General features: G+C 38.5%; 1 protein-coding gene across 1 annotated transcript in view; it reads right to left on the bottom strand.

Annotated features, from left to right (window-relative positions):
- The window catches only part of FANCC (FA complementation group C), a 60,778-nt gene that overhangs the window by 28,627 nt on the left and 18,975 nt on the right, over positions 1 to 13,176 (bottom strand). The window contains exon 4 of the mRNA XM_054287813.1: positions 260 to 379. Within this exon, the coding sequence (XP_054143788.1) occupies positions 260 to 379 (120 nt within the window). The remainder of the gene's footprint in view (positions 1 to 259; positions 380 to 13,176) is intronic.

The following is a 13,176-nucleotide window of genomic DNA, read 5'->3' as shown; positions in this document are numbered from 1 at the left end:
TTTTTCTTTTGTTATAGCGCAACGGGAATTGGAATTTTGTTTCTATGAATATTTATTATAGTGTAATCTAATAAAAATTTCTCATTTGTCCAAAGATCTCCCACTTCATTTTTTCCCTTAAAAGGTTGTAAAAGTAACTGAGGTAAGAAAAGATAAACAAAGTTCAGTTCATGTTCCTTATCACAATGACAGCTCCATGTAGGTGCTTATAAACTGGTGATTTATTATTGTCAAAATCTCAATTACACCAAATACTTACATTTTTAACCAAGTGACAATAATAATCTGCTGACGTGTAGCCCAGAGCTGATATGAACGTACTGGTTTCCGCTTCATTACTTTCCCACTTAGAAGAAGAAAGGAGATGGCACAGCAAACTCTGAAAAATCAACAGAATGGCAATGAAGCTCCAGGCTAACACAAGCTGAGTAGAGGGATAGGACAGGTACTGAACTCCGCCTGGGGTAAGGCCTTTTGATCAGCTGTGTCCATTTTACACCATTGATACAGAAGAGCAATCAGCCCCACCAACCATAAGGAAAATGCTGCAGCTGCTACAATCAAATGTGGAGTCACACACACCACAAGATTTCAGCAGCCGTCCAATCTCAATGGAGACCAGTCACATCAAAACCACAGACTGTAGCTAGGTCCAGTTCTCTGAGAGCCATTTCAATCACCTGTAGTCTTGGTCAGTACCATGATCAAGAAGTGCATGAGTGTAATTAACATCTACTTTTCCATATCACTTCTTCAAGATGCTCCAGGATTCAGAGTCTGGTCTCACACTGTAGTTTGCCTAATTTCCTTATTATTTTGAGAAGATGATGATAAAAATCTTATTTTGACATTTACTTCTCTACCAATTTCACTACAAAATGCTTTATGTTTCATTAAAGCCTTTTAAATAAATATAACATAAGCAATCCTTTGATGATAGAATCCTTTGATAGATAGAAGTCAGATTAACAGATTTGGTACACTGGTTCTGCAGGCGTGCACAGGGGACTCTGAGCACAGTACTCATGCTTTCCTAGTTCTTCAGACCTACACCACAGCTCTGCTGTCATTTGGACAGATATTACACCCCAGCACCTTTCCTAGCAAACTCATTATGAAAACCAAAAATGCAAAATCTTGAGCACTTTTTTTTTTAAAAAAATCTTGGTGTCACAACTGAGCTGAGATAATTCTAAGTTGATCATCAAACTATCTACTCCGCATTTTTTACAGTTTCATTCCTGTTCTTGACTGCTACACGCCAACATAACAACAGTTATGTTCCCTTTCCAGAGTTCATTTCAGGGCTTCATGCATCACTGACACTTAAAGTATAAACTCTATATGTCACTAAGTATATAAAATTCCTTGTAACAGAGGGTCAGGATTAGTATACACTGAAAAAGGCCTTCATTTAAAAAACATGATTAAAGGAAAGTTCAGACAAAAACTCTGTGACTTCCATGAGTTTAGGCCGCTTCATTCTGTGCATTCTTATTAATAAAAAGAGGAACCTGATGAAAGATTTTTGAGACAAAAAAAAAATAAAAAGGAAATCTCATTAACTTCTTTTCTCCTTTCAGAAATTCAAGTATTTATACATGCTTTTGCTGAACATCCCTAAGCAACTGCTTCAGAAGTCCTGGAATTAGGTATATTCTATCCATGTGTTCCATGTTTGATTGATGCGAGAGAGAAGAATCAGCAGAAGAACACCAGAGGTCTAAGAAAATTCACTGTTCTCAAAATAAGTAACAAGAATTTGGGATACCTTATTTATTGTACTTCAGGATTCTTTTACTACCTTGAAGAGTTATGTTAAATGTCTACATATCCTTTTCCTTCATAACTTTTTTCCTAGATAGCCCTCAACAGGAGCAGCTGCTGTTCTATTGGCATCCAGAGAATTCCCACAAATAAAAGATAAGGAAAAATGCTGTGTCAAAATAGTTTCAAAGTAGTAACTTACAATCAATTTTTGCATTCTTAAGAAAAAGACAGAAAACAGCAGATACTAAAAATGTACAAGCCTCTAAACGTGTCAAAAGCAAAAGTTAAAATCTATAACCTCTACAATCTCCCAACAAGCCTTAATCAATTCATTAATAAAAAATAATAACCTTTATATATTTTTATTGTCTTTTGCAACTATTACTAAAGTTAAATTTTCTTTTCAGAACACTATCAAGGGTACCTACAAAACATGATAGTTTGCCAAGCAGAATGAGACAAGGGACGAAACTGCAAGTCAAAAACAAAATAAAGGAGGTGTTACAACAGCAAACCTGGGATGCCACTTTCACGAGAGGTAAGGAAGGGGCTTGAAAAGTACTGAATCTGTTGGATTTATTAATGAAAGACTTACAAAAAGCTTGACCAGTGATAATAAACATAAAAATCTCTGAAAAGGATTTGGCAGGCCGACATGGCAGCAAATGACAGCTAAATGAGGGAGTGGCTTAAAATCCCACATACTCACCTGGACCACTACCAAATTCATTATCTAGTGACCCTTTCTGTAACCAGAATTTTCCAAAAGGTAAACTAATTGAATACTCTCTTTGTGAAGATGATGTAGCAATAATTTTGAAATTATTTCCCCCCCCTGCCTTTGTGTAACAGTCAGTGCTAACCAAGCAGTAGAAGAAAAGAGGAGCAAAATGACTGTACACCATCAGAGACTGCATATGTCCTGCAACACTTTCCTGTGATGGTTTTCAGTTTGGTACTGTTTTGGGGTTTTGCTTGCTTATTTACCTGCTTGGGGTTTTTTGTTGCTTCATTTTCAATTTACTAGATCCATGCAAGGAATTTGCAGATTTTTTTCTTGAAATGTACAAAATCTCTGAGCAGCCAGAAGGGGGCAAGGGAACCACAGGCAAGGAGATATTGTAGTCAAAATGAAATGTGCTATTAAGTATTTATATAAGACAAATAGGTACAAAAGATGGAAAACATTCACAATTCAGCTCTGTGTCTTATGTACTTCATTTTACTGACAGTGTTGCAGTGGAAAGCCTGAGACATCCCTACATGCAACAAAGGTATTTGTTAAAGTAAGTTAAAGCATTTGTCTTTTTCAGTTTAAAAGCTTTTTTAATCTTCTAGAACACATACAGAAAGCTCTCCTTCTCTCTAGAAAAAATAGCTTATTTATTTCTTATATAATTCTGGTTGTAAGTGATAATTCTTTTATTACTCTATATTAACAGAGAGCTGTCTGGAAGAAAAATTAGTACTGATGCTTCACTCATACTTGACAAATGAGTTGTTAGGATAAGGAACATTTAATGCCTTCATCAATGGGATGGGATTGAGCGGGGCAGTAGGACTGACTGCACCTACAGCAAGTTTGCAGATGACACCAAGACACGTGGTGCAGTTGATTCCCGGCGGGAAGGGACGCCATCCACAGGAAGGAGGGGCAGGCCTGTGTGAACTTCAACAAGGCCAAGTGAAAACTCCAGCACCTCGACTGGGCAATCTCCAATATTAATTATCAGGGATGAATGGATTTAGGGCAGCCTTGAGAGCAGAGAAAGGCTCAGGAATATCTGAAATTAACTCTTTCAGAATGTACCACAGAGAAATATAAAAGATTTCAGATTTTCTCGCATATATAGGAAGCAATACAAACATTCAAACCTTGTGACAGGTTCCATTATTACATTATGAATCCCCCAAGCATTTGGAAAATCAAAAGGCATGACATACTACAGAGCCACAGTATTGAACAGTTATTTGATACTGATGACTTTTAAGGAATCATTTCAAGACCAATATCTACGAGGTATTCAAGTACATGCTGAGAAAATTGTCAGTACTAAATGTACTCCTGTGCTGATGGTATCAGCCAAGGATCCTATGCTTCCCCAGCAAAATTAACAACTGGTGATCTGCATAATCATCAATTATTCCTGGCAGTGAATCAATTACCACTCACTGTCTAATCCACTAATACCACATTCTACAAGCCAAGAAAGTGGATCTGCAGCAGAAATGCTGCATTCAAAAGGAAAAATAACAAGGGGTCTTTTATTTTTGCATTTCCAGAATCAAGATGGCTGATTTTGGAAAACAAACACCAGTCAGGCACACTCTAATATCCTAAATGACTTTTTTCTTGACTTCTCTCACCACTAAGTAAGGAAACCACCTTGGCTGTAATTGCAAGAGAAGAAATCCATCCCCTGGCCTAGGGTTAAAGGCATGCTATTCAAGATCCCATTCAACCTGAAACTGAATTAATGAATTTTTATAAAGCCCTCACAATGACCAACTTCTCTGAACAACCTTGCAAGTGACTTTATTGTACTGATGCAATTTATACTGAGTAATACTGCAGATAATTCAAAATCCACTGCTGCAGAGAGATTTCTAATACCTTTAACAGGCAGATAATCCTATGAGCATTTCCACGAAGACATAAACTCATAAACTTTCTTTATCAGTGTAAGCACACTGCTTCACATCTACAAGATCCTATAACATACCTCCACTTCCTCCCCACTCCCACAGCAAAATTCAGTATGGCATATGGAATAGCATATGATTTGCTGAGGCAAAGCAAGGGGAGAAAACAAATTTTCTCAGTTCTTAGATTTCACAGTACTGTGGATGGTCCAGAGCTGGGATATCAAGACCAGGAAAACAAAAGAAAAAGAGAGGATAAAGTGAGAAAAGAGAAAGAAAGCCAGAGAAATGCGGGAATGACAGAAAAAATAAAGAGGGGACCTGATTTATTCCCTTTTATAGTTCATCTGGTGCATGCCTCTTATGTAAACTAGACTTGTTGCACAATTTTGTTCACTCATGCACAGCCAGCCCTTCTCCTGGAAGTGAGGTGGGGCTGGGGGACTAAGCATGACTCTCAAGGCAGAGCAGGATCTTGGCTCAGAACAGCACTGCCCCAGCTCTACAGGACTCTCTCCGGCAATCATACCTTTCCTGTAGCAATACTCAGAATGTTGAGACAAAACATGCTCAGATCTGATCCTCTACAGTGGCCCCTCAGTCAGTTTGCAAATGAAACTGAGTTGGGTGGGAGATTTGATTTGCTGAAGTGTAGGAAGCCTTTAATGAGGGATCTGGACCAGCTGGATCAATGGACTGAGGCTGGCGGTATGAAGTTTGGTATGGTGAAGTGCTGGGTCCAGCCCAACACTGGGTCCAGTCACAACAACCCCAGACAGCACTATAGGCTGTGGCAAGAGAGGCTGGAAAGCTGCCCAGCCAAAAAGGACCTGCAGGGGCTGGTCAGCAATGGCTGAGCATGAGCCAGCTGTGCCAGGTGGCCAGGAAGGCATCCTGGCCTCCATCATCAGTAGGAAAGGTCTGAAGCACAGACCCTATGAGGGGCAGCTCGGGGAGCAGGGGATGTTTGGCCTGAAGAAAAGGAGGGGAAACTCTACAACTATCATTCTGTACAAGTGCCTGAAAGGAGGGTGTAGCCAGGCAAGGGATGGTCTCTTCTGTGACACTCTCAGTAACAGCTGACAGGACAAGAAGACATGGTCTCAAGTTGTCAGGGGAGTGTGAGAGTCTGTCCAAATTTTCCCTCATCTGCCTCACGATCGTCCTTGGGAGACCACTAAAGGGAAGACCCCTCCTGTTTAGAATATCTGGCTCTGAAGGAGAAAAGTCACACGTCACGGGCCCTGAGACCTGAAAGCTCAGTGTTGAGCTATTGTTTTCACAAGTGTGTTTGTTGTATGCTAAGAAGGGGCACCGTGCCCTGTTTGCAACAATAGCAGCTCTGGAAGCTGTCCCATCCCTTGGCCTGGCTGACTTCTCCTGAGTCTCAGGTGGTCTCCCACAGAAGACCCTTACCTGTTTTACAACCACCGTGACAGACAGACGGAGATGTGAGAAGCCTCTCCACCAAGGACTGAGACATGAAACTCCTAACAGGCCCCTCTGCTCCTTCCAAGGACTGGGACTGAAACCCCCAGCTGGGGGGAGGTGTGTGGGGGAGGCAAGCTGACCGAAGCGAGATGTTTGCCTGCAGGTTGTGACCACTGAACCAAGAAAACAATGGCTCTCATTTACTGCTGAGAATATGGACTACCTGTTACATCTATTCCCTATTGTATCTGTTTCCCCCCCCTCACAATTTTCAGTAATAAAAACCTCTGAGTTAGCTAGAGCCTTTGAGATCTCCCCAGCGTAGCAGGCGGACCCTCGGCTGGACTGGACCAAAGGACTTTGTCTCTGCGTTGGTTGCTATATCCCCTCTCTCTCTTTCTCTCTTTTTCTCTCCCTTAATCCCTCTGAGATTATTTTAATAAAACTGCATTTAATTTGATTATCACTGCAAACCCCCTTGTACCATGTTGGTTTTTGCACTCTGAGATCATTCCTACGAACCATCAGGTCATCTGTCCACTAGGACGGACCCTGACAGGGGGGTTTAGACAGGATATTAGGAAAAATGTCTTCATTGACAGGGTTGTCAGGCATTGAAATCGACTGCTGTATTGGTGGTGACATCATCACTCCTGGAAGTCTTCAAAAGTTGTGTAGATGTGGCACTAGGAGATGTGGTTAGGTGGCAATATGGCAGTGCAGTGTTAACATTGGACTTCATGATCTTATAGGTCTATTCCAAACTCCATGATTCTAAAGTGGACTAAGTAACTAAAATACTTCTCACAAAAGCGAAGCTAACTCTTTTGATACTCCTCTTTAAGTAATGAAGGCTGATTTCTATGAGCTATAAGGGATTTGTTGAGTTACTCCATAACTTTGTTTGTAACAACCATCTCATGAGGCACATGACTCTATGAAAGCCTGGAAATTACTTTTCTGGAGCAGAATTTGTCCCTCCACTGATTTAAGTAACAGTCCCAGGCAAACAGGAACTCAACTAGTGTCCACAAATCCAGCATAAAGGCAGGAGGTGCTTTAGGTTCTGATACCGTATTTACCAAGCAGGGATCCAAAAGCTCTGAACCATTTTACCCCTTTTCTTTCTGACACAGCCAATACTTCCCTGTACACATCAATGGGGAAAAATATAGAAGCTTGAATTAAAGGCACAGTTACTTCTGAAATTAGACATCAACACATAAACTGAACTAGATTTTTATTACAAGATGGCAAGTTTTATGCTAGTAACTGTATTTGTGTAGCAACTGTCCTGGAATTTATGACACAGTTTCAGAGAGATTCCAGGGGAGGCAGATAAAGCAGTTTATTTCTGGAAACTTCTCAACGCACTCTTTCCAAAATATTTATGGTTCTGAATGTCCTCAGAAGCAGATGTGAAAATCAATAGCTACAATATATTTTGAACAGTGGAGATGGATGGTTTCACTGAGATAAACCATTCAAACCTAACACTAATGAAGACTTCTCAGCAATGATACTGAGCTCTTTTTTGCTATCTTGGATGAGTCTATCAAAGCAACAGTAGAGCAGGATTAAACTGAATAATCTATCATTTATTCTAAATAAATATTTCTCTTAAGTATATTCTGCATGAAAATACAAAGTGCAGTCATTTTTTGAGAAGAGACCATTAATGACATTTTGCAAAAAATTATGATCTATGTAAATCTGTTAGAGTAAGTACAACATGGATACTCAAGGGGAAATTTCTGAAATGTGGTCAAGTAACAGGTTTATTTCTGACCTATCTGCTTCAAGAGGAATCAGATTTTTTCGGCTCTACTAAAAGAAAGCACGTATAATACGAAAAACTACATCTTATTCAGAGGAAGTTTTAGATGCAAGTGCTATTTCTTATTTGCATTTAATAAGACTTGGGAATGAGAATTTCTTGTATGTCAATGACTTCAAGAGTCTGTACATCAGTGTTGCTCTTGGGTGTTTCCTTTCTAGCCAGATGGCCCATGGCTTTCAATGCAATTCTAGAAGACAAGAAGTCAAATTCTATTTCCAATCTGGCATAAAAAGTAATCCAAAACTGTATAATTGATTGCATAACAGATAAATCAGACAATATGATTTCCAGCCATAATTTAAAAATATAAAAACAGTACATAATAGGGTTTTTCTTTAAATGTAGGACTCTAACAGCCCACATTACTTCCTAAATAATTTAAACAGAGTCCTCAGTAAGCAAGATATACACATTGCTCTGATTTGTTTTGTAAATATGAATTAATTTTTTGTTTGCTAGCTTTCAGCAGCTCAAATTCCTGTAAGTATTTTTAGCAGCATTTTCCTAAAAATCCTGCCTAAAGGCCTGTGAGTTTTATCATGTCCCATGTTCTCTAGATTGAATAATTGACAATAAAACACAGAGTTGGTACTTTTTAAACCTTCGTATTATGAAAAAAGTAGCCAGTTCTGAAGAATCATAGTGGTTAAGTCCGTAAATAACAAAGTAGTATATTCATTTAAAGACCATTTCACCAACTGTTTACAAAATCAATTCTGGGACTGGGATGCTTACATAATACAGTTCATATTATTTCCACACACTTACCCACTCATAACAAAGTTTGTGACTTTTAATTTTGCTTCTAAGACCTCTTGCTCACTTGCTCCCTGGCTCCAGGAGAACACAGAAAAACAGTTTTCTGCAAACCAAAATCAAAATGTAAAAGAATATAAGGTGTGGGAAATGCAAGCACAGAGAGGAGCTCTCAAGGCCTCAAGTATACAAGCTCAGAGACAGAGATGGGTACAGTGTTTGACCTAAGACCTTGGAGAAGGCTTGGAGCTTTAGAATAGAATAGTGAAACAGACATGAAATAAGAATAAAAATGTGTAGTTTAAGCACAAATATGTTTTAAGCAAGTAGATATAGGCCTCATATAAGTGAACAAACATATTAAGCAAAATAGTAGAAGATTTTAGAGTTTCACAATAGAACCTGTTGTAGAGTTGATAAAAAGTGGAAGATACAGCAATAAGTTTCAATAGAGTTACATGATTGGATAGAAAAAGACACATTGTGACAAATTGTGCAAAGCTTAGCAATTAGCAATTGGTTATGAAGGTGCTAGTGAGCTTTGTGGAAGTAGCGGATGGGATAAGAAATTTATAAGAGACATTGTAACCAGAACTAGTTAGAATTAATGACTTTGGATACAAGTCTTCTAATGTGGTAACTGTGGATGTAACAACCTTCATCTCACCCTTCCATGAGACTGATTTTGCAATAAATCATCTTTCAAACACCTCACCAGTTGACCCTGTCTTTCTGCATCCCCAACAACTGGTGCCCACCCGTTGGAGAATTTTGCTCAGAAATGGCTTAAAAGGCAGCTGTGAGGAGCAAATTCTCACAGCCTGTTTCTGTAAACAGCTAAGTTCTCAAGTCTGTCTTCAATAACATGGAGGCCTTGAGAACTTTCATAACAGGGTGAGAAAATAAATCTTGGATTCAATAAGAAACCACAGGTATTGAAAACAAAAGGAGGAGTTAATGTGTAATCTGTAACCTATGGTGAGCTCGGATTTTGCAATATGTATGAACTTAATTAACACGGTTATAAAAAGTGACTGATTGAATCAATAAATCAGAGTTCGATGCTGATCAACAAGGATTGGTCGTCTACCTTCGCTTTCAACACCCACCGTGTGAGGAACAAGACTTTCACCTCACTTTGGGACCGCCCTGGAGGAAGATTAAAGGAAGCCCTGAAAAGAGGGTGAGGGCAAGTTCCAGTCGAAAAGAGGGTCAGAGTCGAGTTCCAATTGGCTGCTGGGAGGAAGCAGATTACCATGCTTGCTGGACCCAGCCTGGCCTGAGCCTGACTTGGATCACCTGTAGACATCAGGTGAGCTCTGGGGAACAGGGCAAGAGATGTCCACAGAACAGAGAGACATTTGTACTCTGGTAAGATCTAACACTTGTGCTGTACCCAACCAAGAACTTAAAGATCTTTCAAGCTGGGTACAGAAAAGTTTTGAAAATGCAGATTTTGAATTTGCTTTTACTATGTGTTTCTGGGATGCTATTGGAGTTAAGCTATACAACTATGGGAGTTAAGCTATTGGATTTTACAGTCGCTACGTTGCTCCCAGTATGCCATGTGCTTATCAAGGTATTTAACAAACAGTTCAGGCCAGCTGCACCCTTGGTAACTCCCTCAGCTCTACCGCTCACTGCAGCTGTGCCTGCTGTGGCTCTGCCTGCTCAGACTGTGCTCCGGCTCCTGCCGCCCAGACTGTGCCTGCAGGCTGTGTTACCTTCAGCTGCTTCTGATACCACAGAGAAAGGGAAAGATAAGAGGGAGCTCAAAACTTTTAAATAAAGCATCGAAGTACAATCATTTTCTGACTCTTGCACCGCTATAGTTTGTTTAAAAGTTTCAAGCTCTTTCTTACCTTCACAGAGAGCTCCCAAGGCCTCCAGCATACAAGCTCAGAGATAGAAATGCATACAGTGTTTGACCTAAGACCTTGGAGAAGGCTTGGAGCTTTCTGTGCTTGCATTTCCCATCATGAGATATCAAACACCAGTACAGATTTAAACATCATCTAGCTTTTAAAGTACTATCTTACTCAAAATTATTCTGTTTTCTCAACATTTTATAAAATTCTCAGTGCATCAATTAGGGGAAATTACATGGCATATACTTGTGAAAAACAATTAGTATGTACAAGCATACTACACTAAAAAAATGGTAAAAATCATAAAAAAAATGTTTAACTAGACCATTGATAAGCTAACCAAAAAGTTCAGTCTCTCCTTTAAAATTAAAACTGGTTAAAACACATTTCAAAAGACAAAATGTTAAATCACATATACACATACATTTAAATTATTAGCTACTGAACACAACCTCTCACTTCACCAAATTCAGTCTATTCCAGTAATCACTCAGAGGTTTTGCAAAAAAGAAACCACTTCAGTTTCAATTAACATTGGGGAAGCTTGGAATATTCTTCAGTAATTTAGTTAATTAGGGTCAAAGTGCCTAAGTACAAGGATAGGAGAGGTTTGCTTCTTGCATTTCTTTCTGACATTTACTGTCAGAGAGTTTTTTTGTTTCAGCACAGTTTATGGATACATTTATCTACAGGATGGTTTTCATTAGCTAAATTCTGTGCCAGGGCACTAAATAAAACTGCTGGCTATGTTTAGGATTTACTGCATCTTCTCATTTTAGTCCTTCTTCACTTGGAACATAAGTCTGATATCTGCCTACATCTAAATCTCTATTGATAACCATGACAGACTAGTTGATCATAAACAAATTATTCTGCTAAGCAATCATAGAAAAATAAGGCTCTTGTCCTTCAAGCATGTCATCAAGTTATAGAAAATCTACAGATAAATGACTAGACTGAACTACTTTTGAGCTAAAAATAAAACAAAAGAAAACCCCCTACAGGAATAGTACTGTTCTTTCAGAAAGTGAATACTCAGACTTCATTACATTTCACATATTCCCAGACATGAAAACATAGATTCTCTGAAGTTCTCCACACTCTACCTGATAATTACCCTTAACCCTGTTCTGTCCCTGAAGAATTAAGCAGGCTCACCTTCAGTCAGTGTCTTCAGTAAAACTGCTTTAGGTGCTCTTATACTAGGCCAATTTCCTCAGTTTTCTTTCAACAGTCATAACTACATTTTTCTCCTTAAAAACATTTTACAAGTATGGCAAAAATACACTAAAGGACCATGAAAACCTACTAGAAAAACTTAAATGAAAAAAAATTTCAAAACCCCATTGAGACAAATATGCTTTTTCTTTAGAAATTAAAGTATGCTATGAACTGTATTACTCTTGCTGATACATGAGGCTTAGTAAAAAGACTAGTCTCATATTCTACTTCTGTTTCCTAAAATGGATGAAAAATGTTACATGATCCTAATTTCCAAATGAAATGTGGAAAAGAAAATTATAGGGAGGAGAAGGGAAGGCTGCACTGTTTTTCCCTCACCAATGCAACCTCAGTTACCTTCTGTGACACTGGTACAGTAAAAACACATTGCACTACTACTGCAGCTAAGACCATGAAACTTTTTAATGGATGAGGTCCAAAGCCTAAGCTCCATCTGCAAGTCACTAACAAAACCCTCAGAAATCATAAGAAAGAAGCTGAAGAACTGCTGGGCTGGCAAGCTTTGAGTCTAGTCTTGGCCTCAGACAGGAAAAGCAGTTTCAAATCTCCTTTCCTTTACTCTCTCCTTTCTCTTTAAGAAACACCCACCTAGAAAGTGCTATTACTCTTTGTATTAAAAAAGAGGAGACTTTTGATGCTGAAATAAAACACACATTTACACTAAGTTACAAAAGGAAATTCAATAGCTCTACCAGAGTAAACCATAAATCTTTTTTCTTTTTTTTTTTTTTAAAGCTCTCTGGTTTAACTAGCCAGTGATTTAGAATTAATTTCCTTCTTCCTGCCACAATTTTCAAAAGCCAAAATACAAGCTTCCCACTGAAGAATTCCTTTTATCCACACAAAAAAAGGTGTGGAAAAGAGGGATGAATAAATTTCAAAAGAGTGGATGGCTTTTAAGATTGTTTCACTTTTACTTTAAATCTGTGAGTTACATAATTTCTAGAAAAATTGCAATCTAAAATTTATGCTTTTTTCAATGAATGTATGTACCCATTTTTATACTTCCAATAGGTACACATTGCAAATACTGCATCTAATTTACAACGATATTCAGGAAAAATTACTTTAATCCCTTTGGGCTTGGACTTCCTAAGTCTCAGACTGTTAAATGTTTAAGGGGAGAAAATTGTCCACTGAACTTCTTAGCAAAAAAATCACAAAATACACCTATAATGGTGATACAAAAACTGCTGGTCACAGTTATATTAAATTGAGCAAAAATATCTAATGCCAGTAGAATTTTTTCAAATAGAGACCTCTTTTTGTGTCTCAGTAACAAATCATTACTCTTTACTAGAGCCACCTGGCAAAACCTAAAGTGCTCTGAGAAATGTCAGCTGGCTAGCAATTTGTGACACTTGCTGTGAAAGCTCAAGCAGCCGTGCAGGAAAGCAGAATCCTTGGTTTCTCGTTTTGTTCTTTGACATACTTAGCCTTTGTTTATTTCGACCCAGAAGCTGAGAAATCCTTCATAATCATGTTAGCTTGGCATTGTTAAAGAATTATATTTGAAGAAGAGAGGTCTGTTTTTTCCCATTCATAATACCATTCTGTTTTCAACCAGAAGACTACAGGAATGCTTGCAAACTTGAAAACATTGCAAATTCTCTTACATCCTACCAA

This window comes from Melozone crissalis, unplaced genomic scaffold (assembly GCF_028551555.1).
Source record: "Melozone crissalis strain CALT ecotype California unplaced genomic scaffold, PUWL_Pcris_2 ptg000005l_1, whole genome shotgun sequence".
NCBI classification, from domain to species: Eukaryota; Metazoa; Chordata; class Aves; order Passeriformes; family Passerellidae; genus Melozone; species Melozone crissalis.
This window is presented reverse-complemented; position numbering and strand designations above follow the sequence as displayed.